Genomic DNA, 23,099 nt, shown 5'->3' with positions numbered 1-23,099 from the left:
GATAGCTTCAGGGATCCACTGGGCCTCCTCCAGAAAGAGGCGTTTCATTACATTCAATGCTGGGTTTTTTAATCACCAATGTTCATAGACCAGTAACTGTCCAGATAAAGGCAACCTTATCATAGTTTTAATAATGGTTTCATAAAGGTTAGTATAAAAATCACACTGGTAAATGATATAAATCAAACCACTGCATTATTGAACTGTTAAGCTAACCAATGAGCACGACGCCTTCTTTTTTGTCAAGGTCCTTCTTCCTGGTGACTTGAAGATCTCCATCAGAGTCTATGACAGGTGATAGGATGGGAATCTTGTCCACCACCATATATGGTGGGTACACAAAATCAAATCTTGAAAGCACAGCTGTGGAGAGGAAAAATGTAAATTTCAATGGCCTAATCTCTCTCTTGATTTTTGTTACAATTTGTGTTCTCAAGCATAAAGCTACATACACTGTACTATATAGATTAGCAATTTCCAATCTTTCTTATTTTCTTGCAGGGAACCCCTGAAATATTTTGTAAAATCTCAAATGTACCTGGCCGACACATTAGGTTCTACAGCGAGCTCTACCTGGCCGACACATTAGGTTCTACAGCGAGCTCTACCTGGCCGACACATTAGGTTCTACAGTGAGCTCTACCTGGCCGACACATTAGGTTCTACAGCGAGCTCTACCTGGCCGACACATTAGGTTCTACAGTGAGCTCTACCTGGCCGACACATTAGGTTCTACAGCGAGCTCTACCTGGCCGACACATTAGGTTCTACAGCGAGCTCTACCTGGCCGACACATTAGGTTCTACAGCGAGCTCTACCTGGCCGACACATTAGGTTCTACAGTGAGCTCTACCTGGCCGACACATTAGGTTCTACAGCGAGCTCTACCTGGCCGACACATTAGGTTCTACAGCGAGCTCTACCTGGCCGACACATTAGGTTCTATAGCGAACTCTACCTAGCCGACACATTAAGTTCAACAAGGGGTAAATTACAAAATATACATGCAAAGCAGTGGGTTAATAAATAATAACTTACACTTTTGAATAAAATATTACAAGAGTATTATTGTCTCTTTTCTATTTACTAATTACCGTACTGTTAACATAAAAAATTACCAACATTTTGACTTTACGTCTGGCTGACTGATTACAGTGTGTGAATATTATAATGATTCTGCATTATGTAACTGCTTTTATATACTGTAGTTTTAATGAAAAAAGTTACACTTTGTTAATAATACATACATACACAATGAGAAATTCTGTAGGAGCCGTGATAAGGGTTCAAACCTATCCGGTGGGCGTTCCCAAGCACACGCCCCAGACAATCAATATAAACAAATATAAACAAATCAATAACATTTTAATAGAGTAACAGTGATTCTAACTGTCTTCTAATTTTGTGAAACTTGGGTGAGCTTCATTAAACACAACAACTTAGTTCATGGTTGCATCATTGTTTTATTAGTAGGTCACATTAAAACCCAAATACTGTAATCTTAATTTTTTACTTAACAAAAGTAGTACAGTACTAATTTGCACTTTCTTTTTCACAACATTTTAAATACAGTATTCTGAAGGAACACAGACATGAGCTGGTTGGTAATCACAGAATGCTGGTTGGTAATCACCAACACAGACATTTTGCCTTGCGTTTAGGGCATGTGACCTCGACCTCGGATTCCAGACGTGAACCCTCTGCCTCAGGTTCAGGACACAAACCCTCTACCTTAGGTTCAGGCTCGTGCTACACCGTAGTGCACAGGAAAAGCTACCAAGGGTAAACAACGCACCATTTAGCTGAACAGAGGAGGCCACTTCAAGTGTGTAGCTTCAGGGAGCCACAAGGGACACCCTCAAGAAAACACTGGGAACAAAGATTCCCCACCAAATATTACAAACAATGCAAAATGCATAGGGGCAATTTAGGCTGTTAAGGGCATGAGCAGTGTGCCATATGGTGAAATATTAAAGAAACTGTTCATGACTTTTGTTAGACCAAAGCTAGAATATGCAGCGGTTGTATGGTGCCCATATCTTAAGAAGCACATCAACACACTGGAAAAGGAGCAAACACATGCAACTAAATGGCTTCTGGAACTGAAGGACAAGAGCTACAAGGAGAGGTTAGAGGCATTAAACATTCCAAAATTAGAAGAAATAGAGGCGATATGATCACTATGTACAAAATAGTAGCAGGAATCGACAAAATTGATGAAGAATTCCTGAGACCTGGAACTTCAAGAACAAGAGGTTATGATTTAAGCTAAACAAAGCTGCAGAAGAAATACAAGAACATTCACTTTTACAAATAGAGTGGTAGACAGTTGGAACAAGTAAGGTGAGAAGGTGGTGGAGGCCAAAACCGCCAGTAGTTTCAAAGCATTATATGGCAAAAGAGTGCTGGGAAGACGGAACACCACGAGCATAGCTCTCATCTTGTAACTACACTTAGGTAATACAATGAGCACAACCCTTAACATAAGTTATGTAACACAAGGGTTACACAACTCTGTGTAACCCTTTTATGAAAATCCAGACTGCTCTCATCCACAAAGTCTCACAGAAGAGCCAATGACCCATGGACTACTAAAGATGAGGCACCTTTCACAGGAAGCCAGCCTCTCAGACACAGTCACCCAAACCACCAGAGAAAGCAACTGTGGCCAAGCAGGGGCAACACCAATGAGCACCTAAAAATGATCACCCTAGGCACAAGCAGTTTGAGGTGACTAAGAGTCCATGCAAGAAGCAAGGAATAAATATACTGTATATATATATATATATATATGCATTGTGAAACAAATGTTAAAATACAGTACAAATACTGTACACAAGAAAATGGCCTCTGTAAGCCAAAAACAGCATCTAGGATAGATGCTGTTATGCTATGTTATGCTAGCATAACATAGCATAACAGTTATGCTGTTATGCTAGCATCTATGATAGATGCTGTCAACACTATCTGAAAAAACTTGGACTCTAAGGGCGCTGGGACGGAAAGAGGAGCATAACAGCAAATGTCTTGGGCATTCATGCCAGGCAAATGACCAAGGCTCATGCCTTATGTATGGAGGAGGAAAATTCACATTTCCCTGGCGGTGCGCAGGTAGAGCTAACGAGAGAATCATTTCACGATTGAGTGATTTATTCACCTTAGGAAACAAGACAGAAAAGCCCTAACCTTTGTTTACCTTGCTGTTTTGTATGTTTTGGCTTACTCACCTTTCTGGTAGCCTTTTCTGGTTAAAGGTATCTAAGATTCCCTGTTCATTGTGCCTCTTTATACGGGGGCCAGCTTTTGGGATCCGGTCCCTGGTAGGTTTACAATGACTTGCAAGGGAATGGATGGAATTGGGTGGAGCTATCCAGGTAGCAAGCATCAAAGAGCCACCATAGGAGCCCCTCCCAGATAATAATATTTTACACAGAATGGCTGATGAATGGAATGAACATAATGGGAGATTAGTCGTCGTTACCACCATTAGAAGCGCCAAAATTAATATACTAAAGATTAGAGAAAAGACTGGAAACCACGAGCGTCGTTCTCAGCCTGTAACTACACTTGTAGGATGTGGTATAATACAGCAGTTACATGGTATACTACGGCTAATGAAAATACAGTAAATTATACAGTAATGACAGTATATAACCCTACAGTGGGTACATTATCATACAGAAATATCACAGCAGTGAGAGGCAGAAAGAAATTTTTAGAAAGGGTAGCAGACATATGTAAAACAGAACCAGGGCTATTCTATAAATTTATTAAAAGCAAATTGCAGGTAAATTATAAAATCCAGAGGTTGAAAATGGGGACAGATTCAGAGAATGAAAATTAAATGAGTGAAATATTAAGTTCCAAAGTGTGTTTGTGCAAAGTGAAGTTTTCAGAAAATCAAACACTATGAATTTCAGAGAGTAACAGAATACAGTACAGTACTTGTACATAGAGGTGTCTTAAGATGAAATGGAAAAAATGCTCAAGGAGCCAAGTACAAACAAAGCAGCTGGCTCAGATGGAGTATCACCTGGAAACTGGAACATATTGGAGGGGTGACAGGTAACCGTCTAACATAGATGAAAAATTTTCTGATAGAAAAATGAAGGCAGTAATCAGAGGCAATGTATCGGACTGGAGAAATGTCACAAGTGGAGTACCACACATTTCAGTTCTTGCACCGGTAATGTTCATTGTCTACATTAACGATCTACCAGATGGAATACAGAATTATATGAACATGTTTGCTGATAATGCTAAGATAATAGGGAAAATAAGAAACTTGATTGCCATACTCTTCAAGAAGACCTGGACAAAATAAGTATATGGAGCACCACTTGGCAAATGGAATTTAATGTGAGTAAATGCCATGTTATGGAATGTGGAATAGAACACAGACTCCACACAACCTATAAATTATGTGAGAAATCTTTAAAGAATTCTGATAAAGAGAGAGATCTAGGGGTGGTTCTAGATAGAAAATTATCACCCGAGGATCACATTAAGAACATTGTGCGAGGGGCCTATGCTACACTTTCTAACTTCAGAATTGCTTTTAAATACATAGATGGCAAAATACTAAAGAAAATGTTTATAACTTTTTTTAGACCAAAGCTGGAATATGCAGTGGTTGTGTGGTGGTCATATCTTAAGAAGCACATCAACAAACTGAAAAAGATGCAATGACATGCCACTAAGTGGCTCCCAGAACTGGAGAACAGGAGCTACGAGGAGAGGTTAGAGGCATTAAATATGCCAAAACTAGAAAATGGGAGAAAAAGAGGCGATATGATCACTATGTACACAATAGTAACAGGAATCGATAAAATTGATAAGGAAGAATTCCTGAGAACTGGAACTTAAAGAACAAGAGGTCATAGATAACGAAAAAACGAAAGAGATAACGAAAGAGATAACGAAACAAAGCTGCTCGAGAAACATAAGAAAATTCACTTTTGTAGACAGAGTGGTAGACGGTTGGAACAAGTTAGGTGAGAGGGTGGTGGAGGCTAAAACCGTCAGCAATTTCAAAGCGTTATATGACAAAGAGTGCTGGGAGGATGGGACGCCACGAGCGTAGCTTTCATCCTATAGCTACACTTAGGTAATTACACTTTTACACTTGGGTAATTACCTTGAGTTCCGAGAGAATGTGTATTTGAGCTGAGAACCCCACCTCAACTGATTTTTCAGGCATCGTTGTGTACAGGAGTCTTTGCAGATAATGCATATAAAAAGGCAAACATAGTTCAAATTTACAAAAATAGTAACAGAGAAGACCCCTCTTAATTATAGACCTGCATTATTGACAAGCGTGATAGTCAAAACACTAGAAAATATAATTAAAACAAAATGTGAAGAACACCCTGGAGAGAAGAATATAATGGGACAGACAATATGGTTTTCTAACAGGAAGATCCTGTGATAGAGCTCAAGTTCTACAATAGAGCCACATCAATTTTACAGGAGAAAATAGTTGGGTTGACTGCATTTATGTGGATGTAAAAAAGGCTTTTGATGAGGTTGTTCTGGAAACTGGAGGAGTGACAGGGAGACTTCCGACATGAATAAAAAATGTTAGCTACTAGGGAAGTTAACAAACTTAGACCCTTCAGGCCTTTCAAGATGACCTGGACAAAATAAGTGTATAACTAATTCACTGTGTCGGGGGACAGGAATCCAGAGTGTATTCATAGACGTTTGGCTTTTATCGAGGGTTCCCCACACCCGCCTCATACCCACAAGGCCGAATTACTGAACCTGGCCAGGATGCAACCCCACAACAAGCCGACTAACTCCTGAGTACCAACTCACTGCTAGGTGAACAGAAACATTAGGTGAAAGGATATGTGCCCAAATATTTCTGTCCAGTCCGGGATTCAAACTCGGAATTCTCTATTGTGCATCGAGAATGAACCCAACTGTACTACCGGGACAAAGCTAGAATGGTATGCGTATGGAGCATCACTTGGCAAATGGAATTTAATGTGAATAAATACCATGTTATGGAATGTGGAATATGAGAAAATGACCACACACAATATACAAATTATGTCAAAAGGCTTTACAGAACTCTGATTAAAAAAAAAGAGAGATCTAGGGGGTGGGGTCTGGATAGAAAACTGTCACCTAAAGACCACACAAAGAACACTGTATGAGTAGCATATGTTAGATTTTCAAATTTCAAAACTTCTTTTAAGTACTGCACATGGATGGTGAAATATTAAAGAAATTGTTCACAACCTTTGTTAAACCAAAATTGGAATATGCAGCAGTAGTAATAGTGGCTATTTCTCAAAAAGCACATCAATGAACTGAAAAAATGCAAAGACATGCAATTAAATGGCTTCAGGAACCGAAAAAAAGAGCTACGAGAGGCAGAAGGCGTTAAATATCCCAAAGCTAGAAAGAAGAAACAAAAGTGATATGATCACTAAATACAAAATAGTAACAGGAATTGACAAAATTGACAAAATAATTCTTGAAACCTGCATCTTCAAGGACAAGAGGTTATAGACTCAAGCTAAGGAAACAAAGCTGCCAAAATCATTAGAAGGTACCATATGAAAACTAGAAGATAGAAGAAAAAGAGGCGATATGATCACCACTTATAAAATAATAGCAGGAATCGACCAAATTGACAAAGAGGAATTCATGAAACTGGCAACCTCGAGAACAAGAAGTCATAGATTCAAGCTAAGGAAACAAAGGTTCCAAAAAAAATATTAGGAAGTTTTATTTTAGTAAACAGAGTGGTGGACAGTTGGAACAAGTTGAGTGAAGGTGGTGGAGGCCAAAACTGTCTATAGTTTCAGAGCATCATATGACAAAGAGTACTGGGAAGACAGGACACCACGAGCAATGCTCTCATCATGTAACTACACATAAGGTAATTTACATACCAATCATTAACTGCATTCAGTGTTCAGTATATAAAATAAATTACTGAAAATAACAGTAATGGCTGTGTATATTAGAGTAATGAATACTATAGTAGACTATTTACAGTAGTGACAAATATACTACTATTGCCATGCAGTAAACTGGCTTGGGGCCTACACTAATAAAAACAGAAATACAGTTAACAAATTATATAGTATTGTATACTATATACTGTATTGTATATACAGTACCCACAATAAACTACAATAGTAAGAGTATATTACAACAAAGAAAAAGCAATAGAAAATTTAACTGTTGATTGAAGTTTTACGAGATTTAGGAAGGCAAAGAACATTCAGTTAATGCCGAGCACCAAGCCACGATCCCGCATCACCACCGTCACCATTCTCTACACCACTTTATTGTCTTACATTTGTTCTTCACAGCTGAATGCAATGAAGAAGTACAGTATTAGTACCATACTAAAGTTGTGTGTGTGTGTGAAAATTTTCATGTTAATGCTGTACAGTATAGCACACTACTGTATTTTATCATTACAAAACATGACCAAGTGTTTTATAGATTAAATGATATTGTGACCAGTGATGGTTTTGAAAATTCAGTAAAAATAAAAAATTCTAACATTGTGAAACGTGAGTTATATGTTTTTTTTGCAAATCAATCCGTTTGTGAATCCAGGTCTGTTATTGCTATAGTGCATCATCAACATCTTTTATCAATACTGTACTAAGATAAAATGAAAAAACTACTAAACCATACCATCTAAAGGTGCTCATAAGATTTTGGTGCACATCATTTAAAAATGAAGGTTACCTTACCAGGGGAAATATTTAGTTTCTTTTGAATTTCTTTGTTTTTATCGTATAAAATTATAGGAATTTTTCCACACACACACGTTTACAGAGATACAAGAGTTCCTTACAAAGTCACCTTTAGACCAGGGTAGTTTAAAAGGATAATCTTAAATAAAATATTTTGGATTTTAATAGCCGTTTAGTTTATATAGTTTGAAACGGGTAGTGGAAGCATACTGTTGGAGATGCTAGAGGTCTCTTCTGTGTTAATTTTTTTTTTTACCGCAGCTGCTTGCAAGGCTTGTCTGGAGCATTAGTGGAGCATTCTCATCCCTCAATAAATGTACATTCGAGAATTTAAATGTAGGTAGGCCTGTGGAGAATCCTATTGTTTGGGTGTTTCCAGAAACCCACATCAGAGTTGAAAAGATATTCTTCAACATAATTCAGAGGCTATAGTTATCATGCCTACATCAACTCACAACCAAGCAAGCTACATTCAACTTAAGAAAGCAGTAATGAAGCAGCAATCAACAATGAAGGAGAGTTATGCCTACTTTCCCTTCTTGAGCTCCAAAGAACCACTTGGCCATTAGCTCCCAATAAACATTCAAACTCCTCCTCCTCCTCCTCCTCGTCGTCTTGTGGTGTGGTAGCCTCTCGAGACACATGCCTGCAGCCTCTTGAGGTTTCTGCCATCTGGTGCAACTTTGATACCTCATTGTGGCCAAACTTCTCCTTGCCTGAAATTCATCATCAAGGCCAATACTTACTTTTACATTCATGAAACTGATGTCAAATATACATACAATTAGCTTGCTAAATACTGTACTGTATATCAATAAAGTTAAAACTAAATTTGTACATCACAAAGCCATACCCTCTACTAGTTAACAATAATATACAGTATAAGCTTACATTACTGTGCACTTTGCTAATGTTTACTACATAATGTGTGCCCGAGTTTACACTAAATATTAATTCTTTCCCTTTCTAATGTTTACAATTGCTGTACAAGAGCACACTAATTCGGACCCCATTAACCCATACCTTTGGGAAATATGACCAACATAGAGCGAGTTTTTGTCTGGCAAACTTTACTTGAATAACTATCTGGGTTATTAGGAGATTCAGCCATGTTAATGAATGATATCAAGAGACCTGTGCTCACCAGAAAGAGAAGTAGGGGATTTACTTAAGACGTTGGGCCAGAGTTCACAGACTGGTGAGAAAGTTGCCTATTTCTCTCACAGTGTTCAAGAGAGAACTGGATAAGCACCTCCAAAGGATACCTGATCAACCAGGCTGTGACTCGTACGTCAGGCTGCGAGCAGCCGCGTCCAACAGCTTGGTTGATCAGTCCGGCAACCAGGAGGCCTGGTCGACGACCGGGCCGCGGGGACGCTAAGCCCCGGAAGCACCTCAAGGTAACCTCAAGGTAGGTAACCTCACATGACAGGTCATTTTGCTCAGTGATATTAGCCCATAGAGTGAGCTAATCTATTATATAGACTTATAATAAATCTATCTGTTTATGAAAATTATTAAATTAGAAAAGATAATGAAAAAATATATGAAAGTATGTAGGTTTTAATAGATTTGCTTGATTTCATAGAATTTCATAGAAAAAGAACTAATTCCAGGACACCCTATAATATAATTCTTAGGAAGCCAGTACTAAACCTAGGACCCAGACAGAAAGCAGCAGAGGCATCAAAATGGGTAAAATGGCCTAGAACCTTACCATATCGAGGAGGTCAAACAAAGCCAGAAGATATCGACCCCATGAATAAGAACGCCTTCACAACAAATTTCCACAAGTTCCACACAGAATGCAAAACCACAGCCGTAGGACAGGAGGCAAGACCATGCCCAGAATACATACATCGAGCAGGACAGGTCAATAGCAAAACCAGATTCCCAATAAGAGGGAGAGATAACCAAAGAACTAAACTATCCTATTTTGAAAACAGATTCAAGAAATCAAAGCAAGCAAAAGCACATGGAAAACCTTTTCAAACACCTTAGGATCCATACAACAAATAGATTAAATTCATTTCTAAAAGCCACTAATCATGCAGCATTTGGGGCATTTTTTTGTTTTGTTTTTATCAGCAAATATTAACACAAGAGCATTGTAAGCTAATTTATCATCAGGTATTTTAGAAGTACTCTACAGTAGAGGCCACTAACAGCACACTAGCCATGGCAGAACTCCAACTTGGCCAGTGTCCCTCTGCCCCCCCCAGTGACCCCTCCTTCCCCCCACCAGGATCCCACTGCCCCACCCCCTCCAGTGCCCCCTCCTCCCCCCCTGCCAGGGTCCCACTGCCCCCCCCCCTCCAGTGCCCCCTCTGCCATGAGTAGAGGGGAGGCACTGGGGGGGGGGGCAGTGCCCCCCTCCCAGTGAACCCACTTCTCTACCCCAGAAATACATGACAGGTAACACAGCCAACTGTACCTTGCAGCCTATGTTTCCTCTCCTTGCATCTCAATTTGTGAAGTACATTATGAAAGCAAGTGCTCAAGATAAAAGGTGCCATAATAACATTGCCATTGGTACTTACAGTAAACAATGATTCTTTGACCAAGCCCTTCCAAGATAAAATATTTAATTACAGCACAATATTTCATCTCAGTAATTAAAATAAAGATATTTACTTACAAATGAACTATTACTATAATACACTGTAGTAATAAGCCAGCACATTGGGGTCCCGGTAGTATAGTCGGGTCCATTTGACTCGCAATCGAAAATTCCAGGTTCGAGTCCCGGGCAGGACTGAAATGGTTGGGTGCATTTCCTACCACCTAATGCCCCTTCTCACCTAGCAGTAAACAGGTACCCAGCAGTTAGTCAGCTCATTATGGGGTTATATCCTGGGCAGGGTCAGTATAACCTTGGGGTGAACCTCAATATATAAGCCTAATGTGTACAGTATATATTTATATACACTGGCTGCCAGACTCCCCAAAAAATCAAAATTATATATCTGGTATAGTAATGCATATGACAATGCACAAGGAGCACTGTACTCCTTGAACCCATTCAGACAAAAGACATCCCGTAGATGTAGTACAGTACATGGACTACGCTAGAGATAAGGTACCATATGAAAGACTGGCAATGAAAGTACATGCACATGGAATAAATGGTAGATTACAAGAATGGATAAAATAATGGTTAAAACAAAAAAAGCAAAGGGTTTTCTTAAACAGAAATGCATTTGACTGGAGAAATGTGATTAGTGGGGGTACTGAAAGGTTCCATTTTGGGGCCAATCCTTTTTGTAATAAAGTATACATCAATGACAGATCAGAATATTACAAACCACATCATCAAATTTGCAGATCATCGAGATTTATTAAGTAATGGTAATGTCTTCTCACACACATGTCACAAGTAGAGTACCACAAAGTTCAGTTCTTGCACCGGTAATGTTCATTGTCTATATAAACAATCTACCAGATGGAATACAGAATTATATGAACATGTTTGCTGATGATGCTAAGATAATAGGGGAGATAAGTAACTTAGACCAGGAGCCGGTCGGCCGAGCGGACAGCACGCTGGACTTGTGATCCTGTGGTCACAGGTTCGATCCCAGGCGCCGGCGAGAAACAATGGGCAGAGTTTCTTTCACCCTATGCCCCTGTTACCTAGCAGTAAAATAGGTACCTGGGTGTTAGTCAGCTGTCACGGGCTGCTTCCTGGGGGTGGAGGCCTGGTCGAGGACCAGGCCGCGGGGACACTAAAGCCCGAAATCATCTCAAGATAACCATCTCAAGATAGATGATTGTCATAACCCTTTTTTTTATTATTATTATTATTATTTTCTATGACATACTTTTAAGAGGACCTGGACAGAATAAGTATATGGAGCACCACTTGGCAAATGGAATTTAATGTTAATAAATGTCATGTTATGGAATGTGGAATAGGAGAACACAGACCCCACATAACCTATATATTGTGTGAGAAATCTTTAAAGAATTCTGATAAAGAAAGAGATCTAGGAGTGGTTCTAGATAGAAAACTATCACCTGAGGACCACATAAAGAATATTGTGCGAGGAGCCTATGCCACGCTTTCCAACTTCAGAATTGCATTTAAATACATGGATGGCGATATACTAAAGAAATTGTTCATGACTTTTGTTAGGCCAAAGCTAGAATATGCAGCGGTTGTGTGGTGCCCATATCTTAAGAAGCACATCAACAAACTGGAAAAGGTGCAAAGACATGCTACTAAGTGGCTCCCGGAACTGAAGGGCAAGAGCTACGAGGAGAGGTTAGAGGCATTAAATATGCCAAAACTAGAAGACAGAAGAAAAAGAGGTGATATGATCACTACATACAAAATAGTAACAGGAATTGATAAAATCGATAGGGAAGATTTCCTGAGACCTGGAACTTCAAGAACAAGAGGTCATAGATTTAAACTAGCTAAACACAGATGCCGAAGAAATATAAGAAAATTTACTTTCGCAAACAGAGTGGTAGACGGTTGGAACAAGTTAAGTGAGAAGGTGGTGGAGGCCAAGACTGTCAGTAGTTTCAAAGCATTATATGACAAAGAGTGCTGGGAAGACGGGACACCACGAGCGTAGCTCTCATCCTGTAACTACACTTAGGTAATTACACTTAAGTAATTACCAACAATCAAAGGAGAGAAAGGTAATCAGAGAACAACTACAAAACCTGGTGAAAGACAAAATGAAATTAATGCGACAAAACAAGCTGTTGCTCCAAGAAAAAAAAGAGGCATCTCAAAGAAAATAAGGAACACCTGTGTCAGGGGGTAGGGGAGGGGGGGGAGGGTAAGACAGGGGGGCCAGTCTTGCCTCCTCGTGAAGGGTCCAGACTCTCCTCCTTGGAGAAGTGATGCACCTCTGAGGTCACCGTGTCGTACGTCTCAGCCATGACCGTTGGGGTGGACCGCTGGGGTGGACCGCTGGGGTGGACCGCCGGGGTGGACTGCCGAGGTGGACTGCCGAGGTGGACTGCCGAGGTGGACCGCTGGGGTGGACTGTGGGGTGGACCGCTGGGGTGGACTGCTGGGGTGGACCGCTGGGGCCAGAGATGGACCACTGGGGGTCTGAGATGGACCGCTGGGGGTCTGGGGTGGACCTCTGGGGTGGACCACTGGGGTGGACCGCTGGGGTGGACCACTGGGGTGGACCGCTGGGGTGGACCACTGGGGCCAGAGATGGACCACTGGGGGTCTGAGGTGGACCACTGGGGTGGACCACTGGGATGGACCGCTGGGGGTGGACCGCTGAGGTGGACCACTAGGGTGGATCACTGAGGCCAGAGGAGTGGCCAGGGACCACGCCGGGACCACTACACGGGGTGTCAGGGACCAAAATACAAGGAGGCCGCCGCCGCCTCACACGGACCACTGGCTCACTGCACCAGCTGATGCACCTCTGCCAAGTCTCCCTCGCCCCGGCCGCTCCTCCTCCTCTCTCAACTACACATATCTCTCTAGCGTCACCTCCTCTACACCTCATGCTAGTTAACACCAATATACTTGCTTATGTACCACATAACTTAATTTTTATGAGAGCAGATTATATAATGCTTATGAATGAACGGCACCGTTCAGAATGGGCACATTGGCTCGAGAGGTCAAATAATACAAAGGTGTTTCGTATACAAGAATTATTTCGTATAATTTGTATAACAGTATATAGATATAACTATTTATTTATTTATTTATTTATATGCAAGAAAGGAACATTGGGGGTTAAGAGAGTACATTGTAATGATGATGAATTTACATTCTTGTAAAGCCACTAGCACGCATAGCATTTTGGCCAAATATATTTTGAGAAAGGCATCATGAACGCTCAAGTCATAGATCACCAAGAACTATATATGACTCGACCAGATGATTCCTGACCAAGATTATTGTTGAAGTGGTCACAGGCTTAACTTGTGAGTCTTTGGTCCACCAGGCTATAGCTTGGCGCGGCCCGCACCAGCCTTGAACCTCCTGGCTGCTCCCACACGTCTTGAAGGAAACTATCCAGTTTTCTCTTGAAGACGTCCACGATTGTCCCTGCAATATTTATTATGCTCGCTGGGAGGATGTTGAACAACCGTAGACTCTATATAATGCAACATACTAGCTTAAAAAGAAAGCAGATATGGCAGACACAGCAACAGTACAGAAAGTTACAGCACATTATGCATGCAGATCATCTGCATATGAAAAATGCTGCAGCTGAAGCTCTTATAACAACACACTTTTAACCACAAGACAATAGATTGGTTGAATTTTGCATCACAAGATAAATTTCTTGACATGATTATTTTCTTGAGATAATTTCAGAGCTTAACGTCCTTGCGGCCCGGTCCTCGACCAGAAATTTTAAGCCAAGTTACTGTACCTTTTAAACATTTTACAGATGTTCCAGTCATGGGGAAGACCAAGTTTGGGTCCTTTAACAATGAATGAGTGATCTATTATGTTTGCCACTTACTATCAAGAATGACATCTGTTCCTTTACATTCTTACCCCCTTAAATGTCGGCAAAGGAAAGGAATAATTAACTTCGTGCAAGACTTTTTATTTCATATTAATACATATCTTAATACATGAAGACATCTTGACTGCATTTCTTCCCAATATGTCACAGCTTATACTCTATTCCATTACAAAACACCGATGATTTTTTTTAATCGTTTAATTAATCTGATTTTATACAGTCCCTAATAACCATATCTAATTTGACAATCCATACTAACCAGTTCCATTGGGTTCACACTTCTCCGCAAGAAATAAATGTTCATACAGTAATTGAAAAATATATAAAATAATAATAATTTGCTATTTAATAAGTACAAAAGACCTATTTTCAAGTTTTAAATTAACAATGGATTCTGAAAAAAAGAAACCAATCTGAGCATCCGTAGATTCCTACCTATGCAAGTATAAAATACATATTAAGATTGTTAATAAAACAATTATACAAAATAATAAATGACCAAAGCATGGAATTCTTGCATATTTAGGATTTGTTCAATGATAATGCACACTCAATTAGGGATACACAAGTAACACGATATCTGAACTGGAGCATAATATAGAAATATTTTGCTAAAATTCTTTGCAACTCTCAATAAATAGAAGATTAACAGCCAAAAGAATCAATTTACACCTAAGCTTTTAATATTTTGGTTAGAAATGGATTGAATTTCATTAAAAAAAAAAAAAAAAAAGAAAGTATCCTCCATCAGCGGAATATCCATCGACACCGCTATGTTGACCCGTACACTCTACCACTCGATGCCTATATGTATCAATCCCAAGATGGTAGGTAGCTTCTCAAAAATATTACTTATAATTGCTAGGTAAGGCAGGCTGGACAAATATACCATATCTAACAATTTTTTTTTGTTATATATATATATTTTTATTTTTTTTTTATTTTTACATTCTGACCACCAGTAGTAGCAGCATCAGTGACAAAATTATGTACGCATGTATAGTGTGCATGTGCAAGTATATACAGCATATAATTTATTTTAAACATTTCTTGCTAATCAATAACATAATGGAATGGCATACTCAATAATAACCAACTATATTTAACCTCTTTTTACTATATTATCAAACAACTTTAATAAAATATAAATAAAAAAATAGGATTAATTACAACATGGCTTTAATTTATATAATAAATTCTTGAAGATATGACGTAATAAACAAGTAAATAGCCATATATTTTCACCAGGCACACACACAGTGCAGGAGTTATTGATTTTGTTCACATGGTAAGTCTTTCCATCATGTGCAACCTTCACCAGCAAGGTACACCACATTCACTGATGCAATACAATCTTATGAACTTTGGTTTGTGAACATTATTCAAGGTCTCTGTTCAACACGTGTGCAGACTTCCAAAGTATTCGACTTCCATGTCGAGCCTGGCCCCAGGCTGGGCTCGGGAAGTAGAAGAATTCTCGAAACCCTCTCCAGGTACGCTCCAGGTATCTAATAACTCCACAGCCAAGAGCACCACTCCAAAACAGATGATCACTCAGCTCCAGTAACCAGCTGCCATTTCAAGTATGTCCACATGTATCACATTTTTCAATGATATTTGGACACCAGTCACTGTTAATAGTACAGTATATCTGTTGAAGTAATTTGATCAAGAATTTCCTGCCACCTCAATTCAGAGTTAATCACTGCTGCATTTCATTGGTTACTTATATATAAAGTACACTGTTGCTGTGTTTGACTGCAAATCCATCATTCGTGTTATCTCGGAATACATTTTGGTACATATTTTATGTACATCAAATTCAAATTTTGCATGTAAAATAAAACTTTTGATTATTACATGGCCAAGTTGGCTGGGTCTTCTGTATTCCAGTACTTTTACTGGATTAAAGTGTAATGTTTATGGCATTAAAATTTCCTTGTACATTAAAATATGAAGAGATACCAATAACTGCTGGTATTGAGGATCCATAACTTACTGCCTTGGTATGCCAAGCCTGAACATCTATTCATTTTGCTATAGCACAATTGTTCCAATCCCAGCAGCATGAATGGAAAATATTTATAAATAAAGGCATTGTGATATGATAAGCTGACAATTTTAGATGCCAACTGTGTATCGAATACTACCATCCACTTTATTCACAAATACTCAGGATACATCCATACAAGCTTTTATCCACATTTTGGTTTATTAGCATTCTATTGCCTCCAAGGGTTATTACAGTCTTTAATTATTCCAAGAAATTGTATTTATTCACCTTCTACAAAGCAAATATAAATCAAATAAACCACTTTTAATTTTATCAAATGTTAGCCACCACTACTCCCAGTCATGATGCAACACCTACACCTCTCACGTGCCGTGCCGGTCTCCACACCTACGAGAGCATCTGCTCACATTCTGACAAAGAACCGTCGTCTTCATCCCGTGCCCTCCCACCTGTGAACCAATACACACAGTATCCAAACACTTTCCTTCTTTCTTGATATACCTTCATGGATGATTAATACAAATTATTCTTTCTTATTTTTTAGGTCAAAAACATTTGTAGATGGTTCTCAAACAAAGCCAAAATTTTTAGTCTTAATGGCTAGGAGGAGCTTGGAGCGTAAAATAGCACGTGTCGAGTAAAGAGGAATATAGAGACGGCTGATGCAGGTGTTTGCTGTGGGAAGGTGCGAATCGTCTGCCGGCCGGATTGTAACTGATGGCATAGGCTGGAATCCTTCTTCAGATGCAGGTAAAGCAGGTGAACCAGTCCAGAAATATACCTGTTATAAAATAATAAATTAATAGCAAATATTTAATATTTTGAATTACTTGTTTTAGCAATTATATTCAGATAAAAACCTCTTGTACTGCAACACAATTGTTATGTACTTTCTTGTTTTATAACCTTTTGCCCTTTGTTCTGCTGTAATCTGGGTATCCCAGATCCCCCTTGCTACATCATTTGTATCTTTATGTATCAAACTGGAGAGGTGTTACAAGTGAAGTACCACTGGGGTCCGTTTTAGCACCAGTAATGTTCATTCTCTATACTGTATAAGCAATTTACCAGAAGGAAGAGAGAATTATATGAACATGTTTGTGGATGATGGTGAGGTACTAGGGATGTTAAGAAACTTAAGACAACTCTCATGCCCTACAAGAAGACCTGGATAAAATGAGTATGGAGTAACACTTGGCAAATAGAATTTAATGTGAATAAGAGATCTAGCGGTGGTTCTGGATAGAAAAAACCTCACCCAAGTACCAAACAAAGAACATTGTGCAAGAGTGCATGCTATGCATTCCAACTTTAGAATTGCTGTTAAATACAGGGACGGTGAAATATTAAAGAAATTATTTACAGCCTTAATAAGACCAAAATTGGAATTTGCTGTGGTGTAAAGACATGCACCTAAACGATTTCCAGAATTAAAAACAAAGTGGCAGGAGGAGAGGTTAAAGGTGATAAATTGGACCCTTACATATCTATGGGAACATTGCCTGTGCTGATTTGTATCAGATACAAACTCATGAATTTCTTTAACTTCCTATTCCGGTTCTCTCTCTCTCTCTCTCTCTCTCTCTCTCAAAAGAAAAAAAAACTAATTAAAATTTATGTAGTGTTGGATTCCATTAGTGATGACATCATTAGTGCTTACTCAACGAGTCGCTAAAGTGACTAATTTATGCTCGAGTTCACCTGATCATTACGCATTTTTTTTAGTGCTTCAAGTTAACATCACTATAAATATACTAATCATTTGTCTATATATTTTTGTTTGTATTCACCTTTCTTCACAAGGAACCTGATGACAGCTCTATGCTCAATTTAGTAGAAATCCACACTTTTAGGGAGGTAGCCCCATTCTAGCAGTGTCCTATGGCCATGAAAAGAAACAGAATACAGTACTGCATTATCGTTACTAATTAAACTTGTGAATGATTTAGCCTTCACAAGAACCACACATCATACTTGCTGTGGTGAAAAGTATCTAGCCCTAGGAATTGACAAAGTATTTTATGGGCTACGCGAGTTTACATTCACATTTTTACTACTCTCACACCCTGACAAGACATTAGGCTTCCCTAGTAACTGTCTGACCAGCCAGACAATTGCTGCTTCCAGCCTGCAAGCCTACACAGCAAGCCTGCTCATCTGCCACGGCTTGCATTGCATTGAAGTCCTCTCATGATGACTTCAAACTTCGTTTCAGCAAAATTTTGATAAAGTACTGTACTGTATTTTCGGGTAGAAGACTGAATAATTGTAGAATTCTCTATAGACAAAGAAAAAACCAGGTACACTACAAATAAAAATAGGTAAGAAAAATAGGAAGTACTGTATTTATGAGGTAAAGACGTTGTTGTAGAGGCAAGTTACAATATAATCGATATATAACAGTTATAGTAGATGGAAGATAAATGCATGTGTCAAGGGTATATGGAACTGTGAGGGTGAAGAAATGGGCAATATATTATTGACAAAATTATTACACAAAATATGTAACATATGTTGTGGAAGAGAACCATGAGAAAGAATGAAGAGAAATACCTAACCTGAAATATCAGCTAAGTTTGGGACTCAAGTGAGGATCAAAATTGTGGGGCAGCTCTCCTCAGGGAAGACATATTTCTCCCAAGTCTGAATGAAGACTTGCCAAAGAGGTTGTGCAGGAAGCACATATGCTAATGCATGGCCAAAGATTTTTTTAGTGGAGTATCTTTAAGCAGAATTCCTTATAGATGCACATACTTGACCTGCATATTTTAGTTACATTCACAAATTTAGAAGGAAGAACCTACCTGCTTCCCACATACAGCTGAAAATAATTTAGTATACAGGCACCATAAATTTTTACGGGTATTGCGCTTCTATACACACTGTGCAAATAAAAACAAACATACAAATCAAGTCTTTAAAGATGTTGTACAAGTTAACACTTTCACTGCAGGATAACGTTATTGTCGTCCTAAAATCAATACACGTAGATTGTGGGAGGACGACAATGTCGTCCAAAATTTAAACATACTGTATTTTGTAAAAAAAAAAAAAATCCATTTATCGTCCGATTATTATAGGACTTGTTTTAAAATGCGCGCCAACATCTTTCCGTTCTCTCTATACCTCATGTGCAATCACTACACCGCTGCGTGCGTGGCCACCAACGCAGCGGGTGGCCACTCACTCACCCTACCCTCGAATCAAAACCGTGTTCCCGTTCCAGTTTTATCTCGGGTATTTTTTGTTACTGCCTTTATAAGCACGAAACACAAACGAATGATATAGTGTAACAAATAACGTTAGGAATGAATAATGACGTAAACAATGATTTTTTTTTCACATGACTATTTTATCTTATTTTATTGGTAGTAGTAGTTCTTCTATTTTACCTTATATGCATTTATCCCTTTAGAGCCTCCTATTGCGAACAATTTGATACCAAAATGAACGACGTAGCATGAAAATTGAGGTGAGAAGACTGTAAAGAGTATAAACATTGGAGTGTGGTTGTCCGCTGACGGGCAATGCGTGGCCTACCTTGCGGTGCGCTGTGGGTGGCCCGCCAGGCCGGCCAAAGTGTTAAACAACATGGTGAAGGTCTGGTCATTCAAGAATCATTTTGTCGTCTAGCTACTTCTATTTGGCTTCCAATGAACTGGTAGGAAAATGAAATTAAAAAAAAAAAAATCAAAGCTTTGGGATTGAGGAAATGGAAAATTAATGAAAGTTTACAGTTAATATTTACCTCGGTAATCTTATGGTACTACTTTGTAATCCGAAGTATTTTACCATTTTGGAAATAAGGTCTTTTCAACGAGAGTTTCCAATTTAAGAGTATTAAACACTGCACTGCAAACAGTATTAAGAGTGTTTAAACTTCAGCTTAACATGGTATTTGTGCAGCAAGATCTGCAAGAAGTTTAGTAGGTGCCTCGATGCAAGAACATAATCCAGAAAGTTTGTCAGAAACAAGAAACCAGCATTCAATATAATGAAACTTGTCTTTCAGAGAGGTAGTGGGGATAGTGGCTCCTTTTTTTTACCTAGTAGCACTATGATAGCTCCACACTTGTAAGTCACATCAGCCCTGAGTCTCCTTAATAGCATATAAGACACCAGAGGTCATAACCAGGCCTTCTTCAGAGGCACACAGGGACAAGGGATTCGTTATCACTCTCACCGAAGGAAAAAACTCCAAGGGAGTGAAGCAAAACTGACAATTGCAAGGTTCACAGAACATAAACGAACAATGCAAAACACACACACAGGAACCAATCCACCCAGTAGCTAAGTCATACTTCTCATCCGCCATTTACAGCTCATTATTGCCAAGTGGGAATTCTGGGAGCTGCTAGCCCCCATAATTGATTCAAGTTTAGGCCACTCAAATGCTCCCTAACCTGACCGCTGTATGATCTTGTTCCCATCTTAAAAACGTTTTTGCAAATGTTCTCGTCTAGGGAAGGTAAAAGTGGTGAGCAACTAAAGCCACCAATGTAGGACCAGCTCGCTCTAATATAAAACTATGAGCAACCCATAACATCTCCAAGAAATGCCATTTACTACTCTGCTAACTACAGGTGGAGCCAGCAATGTCTAATTACCTGGTGTTTACCTGGAGAGGTTTCCAAGAGTTCTTCTATACCCAAAGTCAAAATAGTGAAAAGGATAGCAATTGTTTTCATTATCACTAAAAAGGAACCCGATAATGACTAGTGATAACTTTATCCAACATGCTGTTACTTGAAGCAGCCTGCAGGCACATAATATTCTACTCCAATATCCTCACTAGAAGTTAAATAATTCCTGATGCATCCTTTTCCTATACATATCAACAGTTGTGCTCTACCTACCTGTGTGTTGACTATCTGTTGATGATTTTGAAGATAACCGTCCCCGCGGCCCGGTCTGTGACCAGGCCTCCTGGTTTGCTCAGTTATTGATACTGTATTACATAAGATGAACTGTAATTACAACTACAACATTGTCAGGCTTGATCATTATTCACTTCCATACAGATAGCTTCTCCACAGAGAAACATCTTTCCCTTACCTACCCTTTCCCTACCCTTGATATGCTGCTGCATGCCATTACCTCACAATATTAATGTCCATGAATTTCAATATATTTACTTACCAAGTCTTGTTTTTCTTGATTGGTCATTTTCTCCACAATGGACCATAGCCATCGCTTGAACTTGTTGAGACGGTCGTTGGATTCGGCGCTTTCATCATTGAATGAGGTATAAGAGATGAGAGTGGCAACGTTGATGTCTCCAACACCATTGAGTAAAAGTCGTAGGTCCTCGGCAGTTAGTGAATCCAAAGAACCTCCAGGGATGACATCGAACACCCCATCGCGAATATTCTACAGGATTTAAACAAAATATTATGTATTTCAACTGACATTATTACTCATAAAAACTGAACATGAAGATACACTATACATACATTATTATTACACCGTTTTCCACTTGCATGGGATTGGAAGGTACCAGATAAAATGCGACGAGTCGACCCCTTACATAAACATGCATTTATATATATACGTATCACATTTTTGCCATAACATTGTTTTTGTTTAGCAACTAATAATTTCAAATGATTACACCATTACATAACACACACATGGCATGCTCATCTCTACACTAAAGCAAAGACAACTCTGATTTGGCTCCCTCATTACACCCACCAATTCCCACAACCACATAAAAATCAACCCAGCCATACATTGGCTGGGTGAGGTGTACAGCCAATCAACTGTACACAAGTTTATTGACAGTTGAGAGGTGGGACCAAAGAGGCAGAGCTCAACCCCCACAAGCACAACTAGGCGAGTACATTTCAACTCCCTATCACTCCCACCCACACATGTCTACCCTCTCTCATTCCCACATGTCCACCCTCCCTCATTCCCACCCACACACACATCCACCCCCTTCCTTCACCTGCAGAAATTGTTACAAGAGCTGTGCATTTTCTTGGTACGTAGTGTCAAACAGTTACATATTTGTGTAGCCTAGCCTAAATCTCATCCATTCCTAACCTAAATCTCAGCAAGAGGTGTGCAGTTCCTGGTTGAAACCTGCAAGTGCGTCACACCACGAGTTGTTGATATAACTGCTCGCTACCACCCCTCAACTCGAGCCCAATTTTTACAACAACTTTTCCAATCTCTCTTCATATGGAAGGTTTCCAATTCCTGTGATTAACTTTGTCATCTTTTGCTGAATGCATTCAAGTGACTCATGGCCATTTACAGTATGGCGACAAATTTCACTGCATAGTGTAAATGGGGCTAAAAAGAGAGAAACAGCTAAAGAATAACATTAACATTTTTAGTGCTAATTCTTTTAGAAATAAATCCTGGTATCCTATTTGCCTTATTTTAAATATTTATGCACTAATATTTTGCCTTTGAAATCCATACTAATCATGACCCATAGATCTTTTTCTGAGACTACCCAGCCTATACCTGATCAACCAGGCTGTGACTCATACGTCAGGCTGCGAGCAGCCGTGTCCAACGGCCTGGTTGATCAGTCCGGCAACCAGGAGGCCTGGTCGACGACCGGGCCGCGGGGACGCTAAGCCCCGGAAGCACCTCAAGGTAGCCTCAAGGTAACCTCAGAACCCTTCATTTCTGAGCATTAAACAGCACCTGCCACTCTTTTGCCAATTTCAAAAGATTATCTTGGATGGATTCTGAGAAATATTAACAAATTTGTTGCACTGCACATTTCACTTCTTGTTTCCCCTCATCCTAGCACTCCGTATCAACACCAACACAGGGAACTATCAGGAGAAAGTACCAAGCCATTACCACTACATAGCACTGGGAAGGGATCAGGGACCATCAGGGGAAAGGAATGGTCCCCAACAACTTGGA

The 23,099-nt window shown here is 39.4% G+C and overlaps 3 protein-coding genes across 11 annotated transcripts in view; 1 reads left to right on the top strand and 2 right to left on the bottom strand.

The window, feature by feature from the left end:
* Positions 1–13,219, bottom strand: part of LOC123767067 (methyltransferase-like protein 22) — a 31,308-nt gene extending 18,089 nt beyond the window's left edge. The window contains exons 1-3 of one of the 5 annotated variants that reach the window (XM_045756537.2): positions 12,545–13,219; positions 8,258–8,443; positions 217–363 (exon numbers count right to left, since the gene is read on the bottom strand). In XM_045756537.2, the coding sequence (XP_045612493.1) occupies positions 217–363; positions 8,258–8,443; positions 12,545–12,623 (412 nt within the window). In that variant the 5' untranslated portion in view covers positions 12,624–13,219. The remainder of the gene's footprint in view (positions 1–216; positions 364–8,257; positions 8,444–12,544) is intronic. The other 4 variants (XM_045756538.2, XM_045756539.2, XM_045756540.2 and 1 more) reach the window with 4 other exon arrangements.
* Sbat (LSMD1 domain-containing protein Sbat) overlaps positions 1–23,099 on the top strand; it is a 543,594-nt gene that overhangs the window by 390,201 nt on the left and 130,294 nt on the right. The gene's annotated exons all lie outside the window — the stretch shown is intronic.
* Positions 15,119–23,099, bottom strand: part of hyd (E3 ubiquitin-protein ligase hyd) — a 90,647-nt gene continuing 82,666 nt past the window's right edge. For 3 of the 5 annotated variants that reach the window (XM_045756541.2, XM_045756543.2, XM_045756542.2), the window contains exons 35-36: positions 21,348–21,578; positions 15,119–16,989 (exon numbers count right to left, since the gene is read on the bottom strand). In XM_045756541.2, the coding sequence (XP_045612497.1) occupies positions 16,777–16,989; positions 21,348–21,578 (444 nt within the window). In that variant the 3' untranslated portion in view covers positions 15,119–16,776. Of the gene's footprint in view, positions 16,990–17,998; positions 18,088–19,748; positions 19,867–21,347; positions 21,579–23,099 lie in introns of all 5 variants that reach the window. The other 2 variants (XR_006773909.2, XR_006773910.2) reach the window with 2 other exon arrangements.

The sequence above is a fragment of the Procambarus clarkii genome, chromosome 53 (assembly GCF_040958095.1).
Source record: "Procambarus clarkii isolate CNS0578487 chromosome 53, FALCON_Pclarkii_2.0, whole genome shotgun sequence".
Taxonomy (NCBI): domain Eukaryota; kingdom Metazoa; phylum Arthropoda; class Malacostraca; order Decapoda; family Cambaridae; genus Procambarus; species Procambarus clarkii.
Note: the sequence above shows the minus strand (reverse complement) of the source record. Positions and strands in the feature narration are given on the sequence as shown.